Source organism: Microcebus murinus, chromosome 13 (assembly GCF_040939455.1).
Source record: "Microcebus murinus isolate Inina chromosome 13, M.murinus_Inina_mat1.0, whole genome shotgun sequence".
Taxonomy (NCBI): Eukaryota; Metazoa; Chordata; class Mammalia; order Primates; family Cheirogaleidae; genus Microcebus; species Microcebus murinus.
In genome coordinates this window covers 17,514,838-17,536,774 of record NC_134116.1, presented here as the reverse complement: position 1 = coordinate 17,536,774, position 21,937 = coordinate 17,514,838, and the positions used below count along the sequence as shown (strand labels likewise).

The window sequence follows — 21,937 nt, the reverse complement described above, 5'->3', positions numbered from 1 at the left end:
AAAGTGGGCAAGTCTTGAAAACTTTGATCTCTTTCGTCATTCATACGCAAGGTTTTCAATTTAACTGCTAGTAAAAGGTGTAGGTGAAGTAACCTCCTTTTAGGTTGTTCAGTGTAGGGCTTGACAATATTCATACACAATTATTTTCTTAAGTTTACTTAAAACTTACTTTTTGAGGGATGAGGATCTCTTTGAAACTTAGTAATTTTAACAATTCAAATAATTTTTCAACAATCTTTTACAATCTGTAGTTTTCCTTACTGAGTTAGATTTTTTTAAGCTAGTGTTTTTTACTATTAGCTTTACTGTTGCTGTGAATTTTGAGGTTATTTTAGGACATTAGAGAAGCTATTAAATTTTTCATAACATTTTGCTGTTTCTGTTTGTCAGCTGTCCTGAATGACATGTGGATGTATCTGTTCAAAAATTGTATCTATCTAAGAATCTTTAAGGTTTAATGGAGTCAACAGAACTTCAGTACTTAACTCTCCTACTTTGCAGTACAAGCAGCTTTCACTTCTTTTTGAATGAAAGAACATAGTGCTTCCAAGGGAAAGGGAGAGCTAGTCTTACAAGTACACTGGTTTTTCCAGTAAATATTTTAGTAACCAGCCTTTAAAACTTAGTATTTGATCTTTAATTTAAACAGCAATTGTGTATTGTATTCCTAGTGCCTCAAAGATGAAAAATATATTCTTTGCCATCCAGAAGGGACAAGCTTATGAATAGATTATCGAAATCTGATATGTTATACAAAATGTATATCCAAAGTACTCTAAAACACAAATGAGGAAATATCTGTGGATTGGAGTCTTCAAAGCTACAGAAAGGAAGCAACATTTGATATGAACTTCAGAAAATGAATATGAGTGAAATTTACAGGTGATCTGCCAGCTAGATTTTTTTCTCAACAAGTCTTTCAAGTAGCTGTGTTTTAGTTATTTTCTAGTTGATCTTGGGGGGCCTTTTGGATTTTTAATTTTCACAGGTATAGGGATAAAACAAGGCAGATTATTTTTCTGAAATGTTTGGATTTTCATCTTTGTTGCCACCTACTCTCACATCTTGGTCAGTGGAAACAACTCTTCTGAAGAGCAGCATGTACTTTCAGCATTTTCTCATACTATTTGGCTAGCTGGTGTAGAGAATTTGAATTAAACTCTTAATCTCTTTGCTTTTCAAAGGAAATGCTGTAAATAACAGTAAACAATTTAAGTTTTTATTTCAGTCAGCATATTACCAATAATTTATTCTCATCCATTCCATATTTGTTAAGGAGGACAGTCTTGTATACATTATTCAGAAAAGTAGAAGGGATTTCTTTTTGAGACAGAGTCTCACTCTGTTGCCCAGGCTAGAGTACCGTGGCATCAGCCTAGCTCACAGCAACCTCAAACTCCTGGGCTCCAGCGATCCTCCTGCCTCAGCCTCCTGAGTAGCTGGGACTACCAGCGCTTACCACACATCTGGCTAATTTTTTCTATTTTTAGTAGAGATGGGGTCTCACTCTTGCTCAATCTGGTTTGCAACTCCTGACCTCAAGCTATCCTCTCACCTTGGCCTCCCAGAGTGCTAGGATTACAGGCGTGAGCCACCACACCCTGCCTTACGTAGTATAGTCTTTCCTCGTAATATAAAGTTCATGTCCTTCATTTAACTCAGTATGTATATTGAGAGAGAATCAGAAGAACCCTGACACTTTGGTCATTTTCTCCCTTTAAAAGTGTTTTATGTTTAACTTACTGGCAGAGAAACGGTTCAGTAAACAAAAAATTCTATTTACATTGCTCTAACTTCTTATATATGATCTTAGCCTTCATAAATACTGTGACCATGTTTGTGTGGCTTACTTTTAAAGGCTTACTATCATTACATGTGCATACATCTGAATACATAGTGTACATTCTTACTGTTTTTTATAGACTATATAGTATTTCATTCTGTTACTATGCTACCTATGGTTTGTGTAAACATTTCTTTCTTGTAGAGTATTTAGATTGGGCCCAATTTTTCTCTATTATGAGTAGCTTTTCTAGAATGTATTTCATAGGAATTTGCATATTCCCAAATATAAAATTACTAGGTCAAAGACAAGAAGCCGTTTTATAGTTCTATTTAATGTTGCCAGATTTCTTCCAAGAAAGAAGTTTGATTTACAGTGCCCTTAGTGAAACAATTCCTTGTGTCTCTACAATATTTTAATTATGATTTAATAGCTATGTGATGGTCCATAAAACATTTTTTAATGCATTACTTTTCATTGCTATTGAGGTTTCTGTGTCTTTTTATTTTTTATTTGGCTTGTTTTGTTAGGTTTTAAAACCATAGTAATAAAGGATTGCGCTATGATATTCCTTTCCTGTAGAATCTGCTTTGCTTTCTTAATATCAAGGGATGTCTGCAATAAGTAGAATAAAGCCTTGCTTATAAGTGAGTAGATCTTGCAGGGTAAAATGTGCAGTTTTAATTTAGTTTGTCAAAATTTTGACTATTTCAGTTAGCTGCTACATGCTGTTTAGCTTTAGATCTATGGTCCCCAGCCCCTGGGCCACGGACCAGACTGGTACCAATCTGTGGCCTGGTAGGAACCGAGCCCCACAACAGGAGGTGAACAAGCAAAGCTTCATCTGTATTTACAGCCACTCCCTATCACTCACATCACTGCATAAGCTCCACCTCTAGTCAGATCAGCAGTGGCATTAGATTCTTACAGGAGTGTGAACCCTACTATAAACTGCACAAGTGAGAGACCTACGTTGTGCACTCCTTATGAAATTGTAATGCCTGATGATGTGAGGTGGAGCTGAGGCAGTGATGCTAGCACTGGGGAGCAGCTGCAAATACAGATTATCATTAGCAAGGAGGTTTGACTGCACAATAAATGTGATGTGCTTGATTCATCCCAAAACCATCCCTACCCAATATCCGTGGAAAACTTTTCTTCCATGAAACCAGTCCCTTGTGCCAAAAAAGGTTGGGACTGCTGCTTTAAATCAAGTCATAAGTGTGCTAAGTGGCATTCTGATGGCTAAGAGTTGAGGATTAGTAAGCAGTTCACCTCTGCTGCTTTTAACTTTCAAGTAATTATTGGCTTGTCAACATGAATTCAGATCTAAGGACTAAAAGTAGTATTAACTCTCCAAAGCATCTGCCACTTTTTTGGCGTTTGATGTATAGATCAGTTTGTTAGATGAGTGATTAACATTTTCTTTCCTGTGCTGTGTGAAAAAATGGCGAAACCTCCTGGTGGTTAAAAAAAAGAATATTTAGATGAATTAGTTTTAACAATTTTTTCACAGTAGGGAAACTTAGAGTTATACTCTTAACTTTCCTTATTCAGTAGTTATTTATAGAAGCTTTTTATAAATTTTGTGTTTGTTATTTTGGGAGCAGTTGCCTATAAATATGGAATGAGTCAGATTTAAGAAAATAACCCTGAATATTGCTCTGAAAAGGCACAGAGTGAATGTATACATACCTGTTTTAATTTAACATAGAAATAGTTTGAAGATTTTGAAGTATTTAAAGAAAAAATATAATTTATGTGTACTTACTGGTATAAGTGATGACTGTTGATATTTAGTTTCACTTTCCCATAGTTTTCTTTGGAATAAGAGCATTCATTCTTATTATAGCTTTTGGGAATTAGTGTGTGGGTGTTACTGATACTGTTTCAAATCTAAAATCTGGCATTGGAAACAATCACTTTGAGTGTGATAAATGCACATTCAAGCAATTGTTCTTTCTTCCTGTGAAAAAGTACATGAAACTGAGAAAGTTTGTCTTTTGATTAAAATTATTTAAAACCTATGTTATTTCTCATTACAGTGGATCCAAGAGCTAGAATCAGGAAAGCAAGAAAAGTTGATATAAATAAAATAGTGCCCTGCCTTTGGCCCCTCACAAAAGGAAGCCCCTTCCAAAGGTGTAAACTTGAACATCTGAAACAAAAATCACAGACATGCTCCACACCTCATACCCTCAGCACAGATACACATAAGTGCTGCAGAGACTGGTCTGTGCTCTGTCAGCCTTAGAACCCAGTTCTCCAAATTTCTGCTTCCCTAGTCTTTCCTGCAGTTTTCTGTCACCGTGGTCTCTCAAGTTTTGTAATTAACTATAGCTATTTTATATGTGCTAAATAAGTTAATTTTCTGTTGCCATTAGAATGAAGTATTTGGAGGAGATTTGTGATTTTTTTCTCTTATTCCTACCTTTCAAACCTATTTCTTATCCTTTACTAATCGTAATGATAAAAACTACAATTTGTATGTTTTGTTTGTGTGCCAGGTATATAGTACCTTAGCTAAACTTCTTAACCATGTGTGTTTTAGCTGGGGAAATGGAAGCTCGGTAAGGTTTAGTTAACTGTCTCAAGCATACATATTTAGCTAGTAAATAGTGAAGCCAGGATGCAAACAAACCAACTGTCTGATTCCAAAGCCTGAGCTCTTCACCACATTGGGGTGCTGCTATGTGTTCTGCTCTGAGCACTCTTCTTCTTCTCTGCCTTCCCCCAGGGGAACTCAGACCGCATATAACCCTGGACTTGCACAGTTAATGCAGTGATCAACAAAAAAATTCTGTATCTATGTAATTAATTTTTAAGTAGTTATGTTTTATGTGTATTCCTTTCTTTGATCCAGTCTAAAATTGAAGTTTTATTTTTCAGAGCTGTGGGGAAAGAATCCTGGTTACCTGGGAGATCAACTTCTGGGCATTGCCTGTCAGATAACTCATAGCTCATAAACATCCGTTTGTGAGTCCTGCATTCCTACTGGGACTTTTTATTGTGTCTAAGTTAAGAATTCCCATCTTCAGAATTTTCCCACTGTGGACTTCTCTAATAGTAAGCAGTTGGAGCTTCCATGGCTTTCCTTTTTTATGGCTGTGCTTCTGTATCTCAGACTCTTTTGTTACTTGTCATTTGCTTTGATCCTGCACACACTTCTTCATGGAGATCTCCTTCTCCCTTGAAAATCCTGTTGCAGATGTAGGATGGGACAGATGTGACAGCAGCCTGATGAGGTAGAATAACGGCAGAAACAAAGGAACTGGGAAACGGGGGAAAATGTAGTCCTGTGGCATGGCCCGTGTGCCTTAAAGCAGTAAAATAGACTATGGTTGGGACCACAGCTGGGATCAGGCAAATTTGGATTAGAAATATAATTATACATTTCGGAGAAAGATTTAGAAGGGAGACCATAGAACTCTAAGTTAAATAAAACCATTTCCATTGTTAACTTAAAAATCATTAGATCTACAAATTTGGAAAGGAAACTTTATTTCCTATGAAATGTTACAGCCTGCAAGGTGGCCATTCATTCTCACCTGCTAGGAAGCATAGCCTCAGCGAAGGCCAGCAACTGGCACTTTGAGGGAGGGAGGAGTTAGACAGGAATTGAAGCTGAGCGAGTTTGGCTAAGTACACATATTCAACAGGTTACAGGAGGAGCTATGAATATTCCTGAAGGGGTTCCTGTTGCATGCATATTGAACAAACATGCATGTTACATGCATGCCATGTTCACCTTGGAGTGGAGACTTAACATTTAAATGTATTACGATTAGGCTTTATACATCAAAAAGTAGAGCAGGAATCTGAAGGCACTCAAGTGCTCAGCCTCTGTAAACTGGCCAGAACCAGTACATGGTCGCTGGTCATCTTATCAGGAGAAAGTGATTGGAATCAGTCTCTTTGATTGAAATCAGTCAAAGCTTTATTTGTGGCTTGTGAAACAGGGAGTTGGTTAGTCAGCTCTTGGTGGTAAACTGCAATTCTTTTAATATTGCTTATCTTGAGGCCAGTGCTTGTCTGGCTGCTAGAGAAAAAGAAAATCCTCGTGGCAGTTAGAACATAGTTTATTCTTTAATTGTAGGGGTACATGACTTAACTCTGGCCTGGCATGGCCTTAGGTCCTGTTTATAATTTGGTATCTTACTGCCATAAAGAGTCTATTCTGCCAGTCTTATCTCTATTTTAACACTAATGCTGGTCAGTTGTGTCTAGACCGCAAAAGGGTGGTGATACAATGAGGTGTGTCTGACCTCCCGACCCATCGCAGCCAGGAACTTGGTTTTTAAGGTTTCTCTGGGGTCCCTTGGCCAACAGGGGATCCATTCAGTTAGTTGAGGGGCTTAGGATTTTATTTTTATTTTATACTATGAAAACTTTCTTAGTGTAAGATTCTAGTCAGTTTTGCTTTGTCTAAGTGATTAAGGATTCTGTAACTTCTTTAAAATCCTTAATGTTTTCAAAACTTTTCATGTTTGTGCTAACCTGGGTAGGAATAGTTTGAAAGTGCGAATGTGAATGATCTTTAAGGATCTTCTTAGTCACATCAATGATAACTTAGAGTTGACTATCTCTATTTAAGACAAATTTCCAGAAGGAGAGGGACTTGATTAACTTTTGGATGGAGAATAAAGAAGATGTTTAAAGTAGAAAATGACCTTAAATAAATCAAACATTGCCCTCTTATAGCACATGCTATTTTACTTATGAGAAAACTAAATCCCGTAGTGATTCAGTTGCTACTCTAAGAACGTACAAATAGTGCTGTCACTTTTTTCTTCTACATTCTTGAATCTCTCCCTCTCAATTATAAATTCTTTTTTTTTAAAACTGAGTCTCGCTCTGTTACCCAGGCTAGAGTGCAGTGGTGTGATCATAGCTCCCTGCAGCCTTGAACCCTGGGCTTAAGTGATCCTCCTGTCTCAGCCTCCCAAGCAGCAGGGACTACAGGCGAGTGCCACTGTGCCTGGCTAATTTTTCTATTTTTTGTAGAGATGGAGTCTCACTCTTGCTCAGGCTGGTTTTGAACTTCTGGGGAGCTGGGACCATAGGCATGTGCTACCATGCCCGGCTAATTTATTCTTTTTTTTTTGGTAGATACGGGCTCTCGCTCTTGCTCAGGCTGGTCTCAAACTCCTGAGCTCAAACGATCCACCCACCTCAGCCTCCCAAAGTGCTAGGATTACAGGTGTGAACCACCACACCCATCCTCCTTCCAGTTTTTAACATTTGTTCTACTGCCATATTGTAAGGATCTCATTCTTCTAATACTTTTGAAATTTCTTTGTCTTGCTGCAAGGGTCAATATTTAGAGTTACTGCTGATGTAGCATATTTATAAATATACTGTAAATGGCTCTATTCCATGTTTAAAGTGTCTTTAATTTACATTCATTAGCATGTTTTAAGTGAGGCAATAATTCTTAAATTTTCAGATTCTCACAATTTAAAAAAAGAAGAATGAATGAAAGTGCTATAATAATAACCACAATGAACTGAGTACCCAAGGTGTGTTTGATTACTGCACTGAACATCAGAAATAGGTCCATAATAGTGGTCTTATCTGTGATAGACTAACCTTCCTATAGAAGTGTCAGAAGAGACAAGGAAGAAAAGTGGACGAAGGAAAGCAGCAGAAATCAAAAGCTGTGGTAGCAACAGTTGAGTTTACTCACTTTTTTTTGTTTCTGCAGTCTAGTTTTTTAATTTGTTTCCTTGTCTTAAAGTGGAGTGAGTAATCCTTGACCCATAAGGCTCTTAGGAGAATCGTGCTTGGTAATTGCTGTTTCCCTTCCTTAGACTAGTAGCTGAGATGAGAGTAATGGTGAAGCATAAACAGTGGCTCAGAAGGCTTACCATGTTAGTGACCTTTGAAAACACTGGTATAGCATACTTGCACTACTTTGATGGGAGGGGAGTGGAAAGGTCTTTCACAGAAGCCTTCAAGGTTATCTTTATATATAAATCTTTATTCAGATTCAGGAATGTCCAATTTCTTTAGGATAATAGATTATAACAGCTATGCTTATTTATTCATTTAACTTGTAGTTATTATGTGCCAATTATGGACCAGCTTCTGCATGTAGTGTTTCCTATTTTATTATTACCTCATTGGATCTTCACATTCATAATTATTACTTGCCCAAGAGCACATATTTACTGAGAGTAGACCTAGGATTTGAAATGAACCCGGCAGTCTGATGCAGTCTGATGCAATCCTGTCTCCAAACTGAAGTCGTGTTCCCTGTTTATATTCTGTGTGTTAGAATTCACTTTGTGTTTAGGTGAAAGATTTATGGGTAGTATTGGTTTTTTTTGGATTTTTCTATTTTGGAAAAATTTGTGGACAGCCCTTGATAATTGTAGACATCCTTATAAACTACAAAGCAAGGCTAAAACATATGCCTGTTAAGTGGCATTGTTAACACCTTTATTATTAGGAGAATTCAAAGCTGTTTGACCAGATCAGGAAAAGTTGACAGATAAGGTAAATTTAATGGGGATTTGATATTAGATGAAATGCCAAATGTAAGATAGATAAAAGCTAATAAGAAAATTGGGAAAGGAAAGGGTGTGAAAACCCCCGTTAGACCATAGACTAAAATGGAATAAGTGTGGTAAAAGTTGGTTTAAATGACACTAGGTCATATAAAGAGAAGAGTAACATGGTTTCTGGAACAGAAATATTCTTCTGGCTTCTAGAGTTAGTCAAAGACTCACTGGAGCTTTAGAGGGAACCAGTGAATTTGATTTCTAAGGTTTTGACAAGATTGTTTTTTTAAAAGGCTAAACTGGAATTTAAAGGAAGTGGTGTGGGTCAGCTTAAGGCTGAGTGGGGTGGGATAAAGCCATGGGGAGTGGTAACAGTGAAGACTTCCAGGAATGGTGCTTGAAGCTAATTTGGGTTTTAAATTTAGCAAAGAGAATGCACACAAAATGTTTTAATTTGCCAGTGGTATCAATCTCTGTATATAACACAGTAAAACTCATGGGAATATATTTTCAGAAGCTCTCTTGCTCATGGGCAAGTTAAGAAAATATATTTGAGGAGAAGCAATGTTGTATTTTTGAGATGATGAGCTCTAAGCTATCAGTTACAGAACATAGGAAAGAGGTGAAGAGTGTCCTTGAAGAATTTATGCTTATGGATAGAAAGGCTGGTGAAAAGCAGCAGTATCATTTTATAGTTACATGAGACAAACATCTAACTAAGCCTTGAATTCTGCCATCATTCTCAATGGCATACCTTTTAAGAAAGAAATGAGAAATAGGGCAAGGCCCTGAGCAAAGCAGCTGGCATGATCTAGGAGATGGGCAATTCAAAAGATTAAGACTCACAGGAGATATGAGGGAGGGTAGAAAACAAGAATAGGGTTTTCCCTCAGTCTTTGAATTCTAGAGCCAAAAGGTGTACCATGAAACTTCAGGGAAGGACATCATAAACTAAGCAAAAACTCTTGCCTCATCAATTGGGTAGAAATGAAAGAAACTTCTACCCTAAATTAAATGCCCTTGAACAGTGTCCTGAAATTTTCACACGGCCCCAGACTCTTCAACCTTGTACCTTGTGTCGGGCCCTCTGAGATTTGAATTTAAATAACTTTTTAAAATACCTAGAAAACAGTGCTCAAGGATGGACAAGGAGTCCAGTGCAGCTCACTGCCTGTTTTTGTAGAGCCCTTAAGCTAAGAATCGTTTTTATACTGTCAAGTGGTTGGGGGAAAAAATGAAGAATAATATTTACTGATGAGCGAAAATAAGATTTCAGTGCCCATGAGAAGTTTTATTGGGCTACAGCCACACTCATTCATTTACGTATTGTCTGTTGCTGCTTTCACACTACCGCAGAAGAGACTAAATATCCTGAAAAGCCTAAAATATTTATTCTGGCCCTTCACAGAAAAACATTTACCAACCCCTGGTATACACTAACAAAATTAGTTTTTCAAGGAAAAGAAAAGATTATAGTGACTAGAGTACAAATGTTGATATAGAAGAGATTATTTTATAGACATGTGCTACATAATGATACTTAGATCAACAAGATCCCACAAGGTTATAATGGAGCTGAAAGAAAATTTTATATCACCTAGTGACATCATAGCCATCATAACATCATAGTGCCATTACCTTATTTTTTTTTTTTATAAATGTAGTGTAGCCTGAGTGTACAGTATTTATAAAGTCTACAGTGGTATACAGTAATGTCTTGGCCTTTACATTCACTCACCAGTCACTCACTAACCCACTCATAGCAATTTCCAGTCCTGCAAAGCTCCATTCATGATAAGTGCTCTATGCAGGTATACCATTTTTTATCTTTCATACTGTATTTTTACTGTACCTTTTCAATGTTTAGATATGTTCAGATACACAATACTTACCACTGTGTTTATAGTTTAGTGACATGCTTTACAGGTTTATAGCCCAGGAGCAATAGGCTATACCATGTAAGTTTGTGTAAATTCCCTCTGTGATGTTCACTTAGTGACAAATTCACCTAACAATGTATTTCTCACAACATATCTGTGTTATTGAAGCATGACTATAAATGGTGCTAAGCAGCTTGCTGTTTGTTCTGTTGCTATTCTTTCTATTGCTGTGCTAATACAAAAGTCATTAACCTCATGTGACTAAATTTAATTAAAATTAAATAAATTAAAAATTCAGTTCTTCAGCCACACTAAGCACATTCTAAGTGCCCAGTAGCCACGTGTGGCTAGTGGTTACCATATTTGACAGTGTAGATAAAGAATATTTCCATCATTGCTTAAAGTTCTGTTGGACATGGCTACATAGTAGTAAACACTAACAGTACTTTGTGCAAGGCACTGCTCTTAAATTTTCTCAAAAACCTCCTAAGGCAGATATTGTTATTACATCCATTCTATAGATGAGAAAGCTGAGGCACAGGGAAGTCATAAAACTTGCCTACAATCATACAGCTAGTAAAGGTCAGAGTCAGGATTTGAGTAAGCCCAGGAAGCCTAGCTTCAGAGTCCTGGTTCTTTTTTTTTTTTTTGAGACAGAGTCTCACTTTGTTGCCCAGGCTAGAGTGAGTGCCATGGCGTCAGCCTGGCTCACAGCAACCTCAATCTCCTGTGCTCAAGCGATCCTCCTGCCTCAGCCTCCCCAGTAGCTGGGACTACAGGCATGCACCACCATGCCCGGCAATTTTTTTTTTTGTATATATATTTTTAGTTGGTCAATTAATTTCTTTCTATTTTTGGTAGAGACGGGGTCTCGCTCAGGCTGGTTTCGAACTCCTGACCTTGAGCAATCCGCCCGCCTCGGCCTCCCAAAGTGCTAGGATTACAGGCGTGAGCCACCGCGCCCGGCCTAGAGTCCTGGTTCTTAATCACTTTGTGCTGAAAGAAGTTGAGAGTGAGGAATATGCTTAATTGTAGGCAGAGGGACTTAGCTTATGTGCTGACAATGTGACTATACAGATTTTGAAACTCAGAATTTGTTGAGTAGAATATAGTCGCTACATTCCTTCCTAGAAAGAAATCTAGAGATGTGAACTGGATTTGCTTTTTAGGGACCTTGCAGTCTTCATTAAGATATTTTAAGTAGATTGTTTGGATTCTGATGGATCCTCATAGCAATGTTGACCCCTACTAATTAGTGAATTTTGGCAGAGTAAGCCATCAAGTAGGAATTTTGCCTTCACAACACTTATATATATTGGCACCAGTTATTCAAGTATGTTGTAATGCTGCAGTGTCATGTCCCATTATCTTTTTAGCTAAAATGACCAGTGATACAATCTTGACTATTTTATGCAAGGAGACACAGTTAAATTTTTTGTGTGTCAAAAGCAGGGTTGCCATTGAGTTAACACTTCACTTGAATAGTGGTTGCATATGATACTGTTTTCAGCACCATTGAATATTATTCTGAATATTATTAAATTTATTTGGTTTCATTTTAACAAATACATAGTATTTCATGTGTCAGATACTGTTTGAAGTACTCTATAAATAAATGTTAGCTCATTTAATATTCATACCCCTATGAGATAAATACTATCATCCCCATTTTGTAGATAAGGAAACTGAAGCACCCATGAGAAAAGTGACATTTAAATAATTTGACCAAAGTCACACAATTAGTAAGTGATAGCACTGGGATTTGAACCGAGGCAGTCTGGCCCCAGCATCTATATTCTTGCCTGCTGTGTTGTACTGCTTTCCCAGTGGCAGTGTACTATGAGTTTGTTTTAATTGTACACCAAACATCTCATCTTGTTTTTTGGGATGTTAGCAAGTGCAGAGGACTATTGACAGCACTAGTAAGTGACATCAAAACAACAGGTGTGGTTATATGCTATTCCAGGAAGCCTCATGATCGAAATCCAAAGGCAGCCGTGGGGGTTTGACTCTGTAAAAATACTTGTCCCAGGTAAATAGCTCTTAATGGCTTTTTGATTAGCACTAAAAGTACTTCAGGGCACAATTGACATGCTGGCTTCTTCAGCCAGTGAATTCTGTCATGAATAACGGTGAGCTCATTTTGAGAGAGTGGATAAGGATCCTGGGTCCTATGGCACTTCAGCTATGCCTGGGAGAAATTTTGGAAGCTTCAGTAGGAAGGTGTACCTTTAAGTTAGCCTATATTTCCCAGCAATTTGATACAGCTTTTATCTCCCTTCCCCATTGTTGAACTTGATCTGGTCATTGTGAACTTCTTTACTGTTACTGCCTTGTAATTCAGTATTCTCAAGTTGATCAAAGCAGCCCTCCAAAGTTAGACAATGTGGTTATTGTCTATCCCCTGTCTGCTTGAAAGTATACATGTGCATGGAATTATATTTCTAGTATAGTTGATCTACAGATTTCTAACCAACTTAGCAGCATTTCTTGGTTGCTATGAGAATGTTTAAAAATAAAAATTATTTTTGTACTACCAAATGAAATAGTGAATTTAGAAACCAGATTTTTAAAACAACATCTATATTGATGTGATGAATGCTTTGAGTTAAAATATTTTATTTAAGTCTTTAGAAAATTTAGGACTTAAAAGGCACTTTTAAAATATTGGAGACAGGCCGGGCGCTGTGGCTCACGCCTGTAATCCTAGCTCTTGGGAGGCCGAGGCGGGCGGATTGCTCAAGGTCAGGAGTTCAAAACCAGCCCGAGCGAGACCCCGTCTCTACTATAAATAGAAAGGAATTAATTGGCCAACTAATATATATATAAAAAATTAGCCGGGCATGGTGGCGCATGCCTGTAGTCCCAGCTACCCGGGAGGCTGAGGCAGAAGGATCACTCGAGCCCAGGAGATTGAGGTTACTGTGAGCTAGGCTGACGCCACGGCACTCACTCTAGCCCGGGCAACAAAGTGAGACTCTGTCTCAAAAAAAAAAAAAAAAAAAAATATTGGAGACATTTACAACTCTGAAAATTATTTTGATATGTATTAAATGCATATAAATCTCAGCGAATGGATTTATAAGAGAGTTGTTAAAAGTAGGTTGGAGGCCAGGCGCGGTGGCTCACGCCTGTAATCCTAGCTCTCTGGGAGGCTGAGGCGGGCGGATTGCTCAAGGTCAGGAGTTCAAAACCAGCCTGAGCAAGAGCGAGACCCCATCTCTACTATAAATAGAAAGAAACTAATTGGCCAACTGATATATATATATAAAAAATTAGCCGGGCATGGTGGCGCATGCCTGTAGTCCCAGCTACTCAGGAGGCTGAGACAGAAGGATCGCTCGAGCCCAGGAGTTTGAGGTTGCTGTGAGCTAGGCTGACGCCACGGCACTCACTCTAGCCTGGGCAACAAAGCGAGACTCTGTCTCAAAAAAAAAAAAAGTAGGTTGGGTATTATGAGATTTCACATTTCAAATATGTCAAATTCTTTTTCAATACTAAGCATAATTCAAGGCTTTGTGTCTAATTGTTTATATTCTAATTCTGTGTTTTCTTATTTTCAGGCTGAAATAGAACTATTTGTGAACAGGCTTGACTCAGTGGAATCTGTTCTTCCTTATGAATATACAGCGTAAGTTTTTTGGCTTGGTTTTTAGATAAAATTTTATGTGACTCATAAGAATTTTGTACATTTAGAATTTGTTTTCTCACATTTAGGACAAATTTATAGGCATTTAAAAAATGTATAGGGCATGAAAACATTTTTTTTTGTTTTTTGGGGGTTTTGGTTTGTTTTTGTTTTTTGTTTTTTGTTTTTTTTTTCAGCATATTATGAGGGTACAAATTTTAAGGTTTCAAATAATGCCCTTGTTCCTCCTCCCCCCACAAGTCTGAGCCTCAAGTGTGTCCATCCCCCCAGATGGTGCTCGTCTCACTCATTATATATGTATATACCCACCCCCCCGAAAACATTTTTTAAGGTGTACCCTTTACTTCCAAGATGTAGGATTAAAATGTGATCTTCATTTTATGTTGCTTTGTAATACAGCAGAAGCACCAACTGAAACAATGGATTTCCTTTTTTATCTGTCTGACTAGACAAAAAGCCATTTTATTTTCTTAAAATATTTTAATTATAAATAACCCCACAGATTTTTAAACAAAATTTTGTCCCACATAATCAGTCCCCCAAAATAACTACTTTGATGTAGTTATTTTTTCCATATTTTTTCTCTGAATATTTTAATGTATATAAACACACTTATACATTTTTATTTTAAACAGAAGTAGGCTTATCGTATTATATTTGATTTGTATCTTTTTTCTCACTGAATATATTGTGGGCATCTTTCCATGTCAGTACACAGTTACCCCAGTCTTTTTAGTAGCTGTTTATTGTTTCCATTGTAGTGATTGTAGAGATTCCATGTAATGATTTCTTTCATTGATTCCCTACTTACCAACATTTGATTATTTCCAGTTTTTTTATTATGAAAACTGCTGCATGAATCTCCTTTGTTCATTTGTATACCATATTGTATCTAAAATAGTTCCTAAATTTTAGTTGGCTTCTAATTCCTCTGCTACGTAAGAGTTTTAAAAGAAAATATGTGTTTGCTGTGGAGAAAAGCATGCACAAAAAAGTAAGGCTAAGAAGAAAGTAAAAAATTAATCAATGGATGGACCATATTTATTTAACTCTTAGAGACTTAAAAACTTTTTCCAGTTTTTGTTTTGTTAAATAAACATTTCTATTTAAATCCTCATAGATATTCTTAGGAAAACTCAGTGGACCTGTTATATCAAGTAGATGGAGAATGGTCATTTGGGACTTTGCAGCTCCAGTTTTTTAATCACCTGAGATTCATTCACCTTCCTCGAGAATCTCACTAATATGTTGCCATTACTGTTCTGGTCTCAGGTATTCCCCATATCATTCTAGGGTAAACACAGAACTGGTCTTTAATTTTCTGTGGCAAAGCTGAAATTGTTTAAACAGAACTTTATTAATGTTAGTAATACAAGGGAATTACCACATAGAGAATCTTACAGGTGACAGAATATGGCTTCTCCACAACTTGCTGTTCTCAGAGGGTCCATTCAGTCATGCTTCACATATTGGGATGTGTTGGCCAGCGTATTGAGATGACCAGCTAAACACATAATCCTGAAATGTCATTTTTAGTTAAAGATTTAGATTAGAAGGTTATAACAAAATGTGATAAGTTATGCAAAATTAGCTTGAAGACTAAGGATGTAAATAATTTTATCATTGGAATAAACAAAAATAAAATGTGTCAATATAGAAATACTATAATTTACATTTTATAAAAGTATTTAGAAAACAGACTATTCTAAGGCATAATTTTCAGGTGTCTTTTGTTTTTGGGAGACGTGGTACACAGCACTTGTGGAGTATGAATATATTTCTTATTCATCTACTAGAGCTGCTTGAACGAAGAGTACCTAATCTACTCTCATTATTGGCTAGGCATTTGATATTTCATTGTTTCTTTTATGTTTAAAAACTTAAATATTTTCTCCCCAGATTTGATTTTTGCCAAGCATCAGAAGGAAAACGACCATCTGAAAATCTTGGTCAGGTATTATTCGGGGAAAGAATTGAACCTTCACCATACAAGGTTTGTATTTAGTGTTATATAAAAATTATTTAGTTACAGGTTTTGGTTTGGTGGGATTTTGTTATTTTTTTGAGAAAAGTTTGAGATAACTCAGCTTTCATAGCTAAGAATTCATTTCTCTTTTGCATCCAGGAATAATTTCTTAAAATCACAATTTAAAAGAATCCTCTCCTTATAATATGTCATTGATAAGTCCATCTTAATGAACATTTGTACAACTAGTGTTATAAAATGATAAGGCCGTGGCCTAAAGGACCACGCTCAGATACTGCCCTATAAAAGGACCTGGAACCCAGCCTCCAGACATGAAAAGTTGTCCCAGCATCTCTGTGTCTCTTTCCTCCTCCTTTTGAGCAGTATCTATAGACTTTCTCTGTTAGCAAATACAACACTGCCTGGGCTGCCCCATTGGGTTTTTTGGAATATAACCTTTCTATTTTGATCATTGAAAGTATATTTGGAACATCTTTGATACATTTTTAGAACACCAGTTAAGCCTAACTAAGCACAATATAAGGTATTCTTTTTAATATATATACTTCATCATCATCTAGAACTATTTTAACTTTTAAATCTATTATCTTTTCAGCCTATTATCCTTCCACATTGCACAGTCCCCTGTTTTGTATCTGCTCTCCTACTGTACAAAGATCAGTGGTCTTTCTCTTTTAGAAAATTAAAGTTTATGATAATGTATCACCATATAAAAAGTTAAGTGGTACAGAAGAATGTAAAATGAAGTCTCTTCTTTCAGTTCCACTTCAGTTTCTTGTTAATCTTTCCTGAAAATTTTCATATACCGATAAGCTTATATAAGTAAATTAGATCTACTTATTTATGTTTTAACATATTATTCTGCACTTTGCATTTTTCCTTTAGCTCTCTGTCACAGGCTTTTGTCTGTATGAGAACTCTCATTCTAGTGGCTGTAACTTGACACTGGGTTTTATTCCCCAGCCTGACAGCTGCCTCTCCTGGCTTCACATCCTTCTCTCATGGCTAGACGCCATGTTTAGCCACTTTCCATACTTTATCACTAATGACCCCTGTCTCTTTTGGCACTTTATTAACATGGAGCATCTGTCCAGCAAATCACCAAGCCTAGGTCCCACCAGCCCTCTCACTCCTTCTAGCGCATGAGCCTACACTGCAAAGCCCTGCCAGAGAAGACAGTGTACAAGCTTAATCCATTACAAATTTATAGTTTTTAACCATAAATATATCTCTTCAAATAGTCTACTCTGACATTTTCTGCCCTAAAAGTGCTAGTAATTTTAAAAGTTTTTCATAGACAATAGATTTGAAGGCCTAGTGGGGTGAAGTCATTGGGGAAGAAGGAACTCAGAGTGTATGGACATGAGTAGCATTGAGCAGGGCAAGCCTGTCAATTGTGGAACTTCTCCATGTTTTAATATTTTGGAAGATTACTTTGAAGTTATTGCTTTTTATAGCAATGGGTGATTCTCAGGCATGTTTATTAAATTCTGCAATCAGCTCAGATACTCCAGTGGTCTCTCAGCCTCATCTTTCTATTTACTTATGCCTTGGCCTTGAGAAACGATGGGCAGGAAGAACATCAGTAACTCTATACGTGAACTTGGACAGGAGAAACCACTCACAGTAAAGAAGGAAAGCCAGCAAAATATTCAAACCCACAGGGAGGTGTTATCCTTTTGCAGCAGACTTTAAAAGCAGACTACTTCCCTTAGTATGATATCATTCAAGTACATTCTATTTATTTGTAAAGACAGTACCTTGCTTATGCAGAGTGCTCTTCTTTTGGATATAGTGCTTTTCAGATTTACTCCTTTGTCCTATGAGTTGAGGTAAAATAGAAGAACAGAAGGAATGCTTTAAAATGGAGAAAGATGTGCACCTAACACATATTTCCCTGAGTCTCACAGAATTTTTTAGAATCAGGATTTGTGCTAAAACAAATTCTTTTAAGTCCCAAGCTTAAAGGGACAGAGCAGGCACTTTTTTTTTTTTTCGGCATATTATGGGGGTACAGATTTTAAGGTTTCAATAAATGCCCATTCCCCTCTCCCCCAACAAGTCTGAGACTGCAGCATGACCATCCCCCAGATGGTGCACATCTCACTCATTATGTATGTATATACCCACCCCCTCACCCCCCTCCCACGTGCCCAATACCCTATTACTGTAGTACCTATGTGTCTACTTGGTGCAGAGCAGGCACTTTTTAAGGCCAACCCATAAATAAACAAAAATATGGGGCTGGGAGATCAGATTTTTTTTCCAAGTCAGCCATAAATGTATTGGCCAATATTTTTAATTTAACTGTTGATGCTTACACCCTTTATTTTCAAAGATTTTTATCTTGTTTTAGATCTGCAATAAAAACAGTGGTAACAACCAGCAACAAAATAAAACCCCAGATATACTTTACCAACTTTTATCTGTGGCTTCTGTTGTCACAGGAAACAGTATTTTGTCAAGAAAACAGTAGTACAAGATGTGTATATTATATGAAGCTGAAACCACATTTCATAGGATCATATAATCTCATCTCAGGTCTAACCACTCATATTCATTCATTCACTTGGTCAACATGTTAGCTGATACCTTTCCTGTGCCAAGCGTTATGGTGGGATACAGCAGTGAACAAGACAAAAATCTCTGCTCTTGTGGATCTTCTATGCTGATGGGGAGAAGGAGACAATTATAGTGTGTTAAGTTGCTAAAGAGAGAACTATTGAAAACAAATCTGGGGAGGTGGGTGGGGAATTGGGGGTAATTTTAAATAGGCTTACTGAGAAGGTGAATTTAAAATTTTAAACTTAAAAATTTCCCTGAGGATGTAATGCTTGAGTAAAAGACCTGAGGCAAGTGAAACAGCAAGCCATGTGAATATCTGGGGAAGATGTTCTAGGTGAAAAGAGCAGCAAATGCCAAGGTCCTGAGGGTGTGCAGTTTGAGCAGGTGAGCAGGATAGAGAATGATAGGTAATGAGGGCAAAGAAGTAATGAGACCACATCCTAGGGTGACTCATGGGCCAGTGTAAAGACTTCAGCCTTTACATCTGAGTGAGATGGTTCATGTTTTGGAGGGTTTTGAGTAGGCTTAGATTTTACCAAGATCATTGGATGCCATACTGAGAATGGACCATGGGAGTTCAAAGAGAGAAGCCAGGAGACCAGTTAGGAGGCTTTTTGTAGTCATCAGATATGATCTGATGGTGGCATAGACCATGGGGGGAGAGAGGAAGGGCTTGTGAAATTTTCAGGATCTCCAAATCTGGCTGTATTTTAAAGGTTGGAGCCAAAAATATGCTGAGGGATGTGGTGTGTGGTGTGGAGTTTCTGTTTTCTTAGGTGGGAAAGTCTGTGGGAAGGGCAGGCTTGGAATGGAGAAGAGTTGGTTTGGGGCATGGTAATTATGTGGTATCTATTAGGCATCCAAACAGAGATGTTGAGTAAACAGTTAAAATATATGTGGAGTTTGGAGGAGGGCTTCAGCCTAGATATATGCATTATATAGTTGAGAACCATCAGTGTATAGATGGTATTTAAAGCCATGGAATTGATGAGATCCCCAAGGGAAGGGTATAGATAAGACAAGAATTCCAAGGTCTGAGGGGGCACGTGGTGTTGTAGGTCAGGAGGATGAAGAGGATCTAGCAAAGGAGACTGAGAAGGAACTAATAGTGAGAAAGAAAGATTATGAGAGAGTGTGGTTCCTGGAGCCAAGACAAGAAAGTGTTTCTGGGAGGAGGGACTGACCACTCTGTCACTGATAGGTCAGGTAAGGTGAGGACAGAGGATTGACCTTGGGTTTAGCCTTCAGTGTGGAGGTCATTGAGAAGGCAGCTGTGTGCTGGGCACAGTGACTTATGCCTGTACTTCTAGCACTCTCAGAGGCTGAGGTGGGAGGATCACTTGAGCTCTGGAGTTCAAGACCAGCCTGAGCAAGAGCAAGACCCCTTCTCTACTAAAAATAGAAAAAAAACATTAGCCAGGTATGGCGGTGCACACTTGTAGTCACAACTACTTGGGAGGCTGAGGCAGGAGGATTGCTTGAGCCAAGAAGTTTGGGGTTGCTGTGAGCTAAGCTGATACCATGGCACTCTATCCCAGGTAACAGAGTGAGACTCTGTCTCAAAAATAAAATAAAATAGGCTGGGCACAGTGGCTCATGCCTATAATCCTAGCACTCTGGGAGGCCAAAACAGGTGGATCGCTCAAGGTCAGGAGTTCGAAACCAGCCTGAGCAAGAGTGAGACCCCGTCTCTACTAAAAATAGAAAGAAATTAATTGGCCAACTAAAAATACATAGAAAAAATTAGCCAGGCATGGTGATGTGTGCCTGTAGTCCCAGCTACTAGGGAGGCTGAGGCAGAAGGATTACTTGAGCCCAGGAGTTTGAGGTTGCTATGAGCTAGGCTGACGCCACGGCACTCTAGCCCGGGCAACAGAGTAAGACTCTGCCAAAAAAAAAAAAAAGAGAGAGAGAGAAGGCAGCTCTGGTAGAGTAGCCAGGTGGAGAGAGAATGGAAAGACTCATTGCAGATGGACATTATACAACTCTCTCGAGAACTTTATTTTACGGGGAATTAGATAAAAAGTAGTACTGGAGAGTGGCATGGTATCAAAAAGGACTTGTTGTATATCTTAAAGCAAGGTGTGTCCATGAGTAAGAATGATCCAGTAGAGACAGGAAAAGTGAGGATTCAAGAGAGAGAAAAATTGCTGAGTGTGTCCTTGTACAGGCAGGAAGGGGTGGGATCTGGTATACCAGTGGAGAGGTTGGCCTCAGTGACGTAGTTCATCCATAGTAACTGGAGGGAAGGCAGAGAATTGGGACATGATGCTGGCAGGTAAACGTGGCACTTGCTTCTAATTTCTCAGTGAAATAGAAAGCACAGTCAATCACCTTCAAGAAAGAAGGAGAGTGGATCAGAGGAGTATGGAGTGATTGTTAGGCAACATTAAGGACCCTCTATGGCTAGATGATAATTTGAAGTAAGAGCAGCCTGTGTGCTTATTTGTGTTTCTCTGGCTATTTTCAGCTGTGCTGTTACAGAGTTGTATTTAACCTTTGTGTTTTGACAAGTTAGTACCAAAAAGTGAAAGGAAAGCAAAGGATGTGAGGACATATCAATGGTGGTAAGACCATTGACCTATGAGCTTGTAAGGAGGGAAGTGAGGCCATGAAAGGAGTAAGGGATAGTAAAAAGACTGTAGGCCTATCGATGGTCAGGTGCATCCAGGGCTTACTGAGTTGAGTGTTTGAGCCAGGGAGGTGGAAGGATGAGAGGAGGTACTTTGACCCTGGGAAGCTTGAAATGAAGAGAATGGCAGGACTGCTGTGATCGTTGAGGGCAAGGTAGAGTGAGTGCTTTAAGATATGATAAAGGCCGGAATTGCTGGAAAAGAGGTCAGAGAACTGAGAGGACAGTGTATTGGAATGATCATTTATGTAAATGTGGCAGTCACCGAAAATCAGGATTGAATAAGAGCTAATATTTTCAAGGGATGAGGGCCAGTGACCTGGGGTTGGGAGATGACAGCAACAAGGAGTAGGGGGCAGGGTAGTCTGATCACATGAGAGTCAACACTGGAAGTTTCAGGATGAGGGAGAATAATCTGCCCATGGTGAGGGCCTGTGAAAGAAAACAGCCACCACGGGGTGGGTATATACATACATAATGAGTGAGATGTGCACCATCTGGGGGATGGTCATGATGGAGACTCAGACTTATGGGGGGAGGGGGGGAAATGGGCATTTATTGAAACCTTAAAATCTGTACCCCCATAATATGCCGAAATAAAAAAAAAAAAAAAAAGAAAAAGAAAACAGCCACCACTGGGAATGACTACAGAGAGGCAGTGTCCCTCAGGGAGAGCCAGCTTTCCAGGTTTCTGTTAGAACAGGTGTCAGAGAACATACCAAGAAGAGGTTGAAGGTAGAGAGGGTATTCTGCTGGTGACATGGGTTCTGGTGGGCGATGAGTGTAGTGGAAGGTCTGAGGAGTTGGGGAGGGGCGAGTATCTGTCTTGGGATTCGAACGTGGGAAAGGGAGGATGACATGGAAATCCTCAACTTCTGGTGGTGACTAACATTCAGAGGAGTAAGGTGTGCAAATTGAAATTAGTCCTGATGGTGTCG

The 21,937-nt window shown here is 38.3% G+C and overlaps 1 protein-coding gene across 2 annotated transcripts in view; it reads left to right on the top strand.

The window, feature by feature from the left end:
• TM9SF2 (transmembrane 9 superfamily member 2) overlaps positions 1 to 21,937 on the top strand; it is a 60,203-nt gene that overhangs the window by 1,124 nt on the left and 37,142 nt on the right. For both annotated transcript variants that reach the window (XM_012751984.3, XM_076009310.1), the window contains exons 2-3: positions 13,730 to 13,797; positions 15,715 to 15,808. In XM_012751984.3, coding sequence (XP_012607438.1) covers positions 13,730 to 13,797; positions 15,715 to 15,808 — 162 coding nt within the window. The remainder of the gene's footprint in view (positions 1 to 13,729; positions 13,798 to 15,714; positions 15,809 to 21,937) is intronic.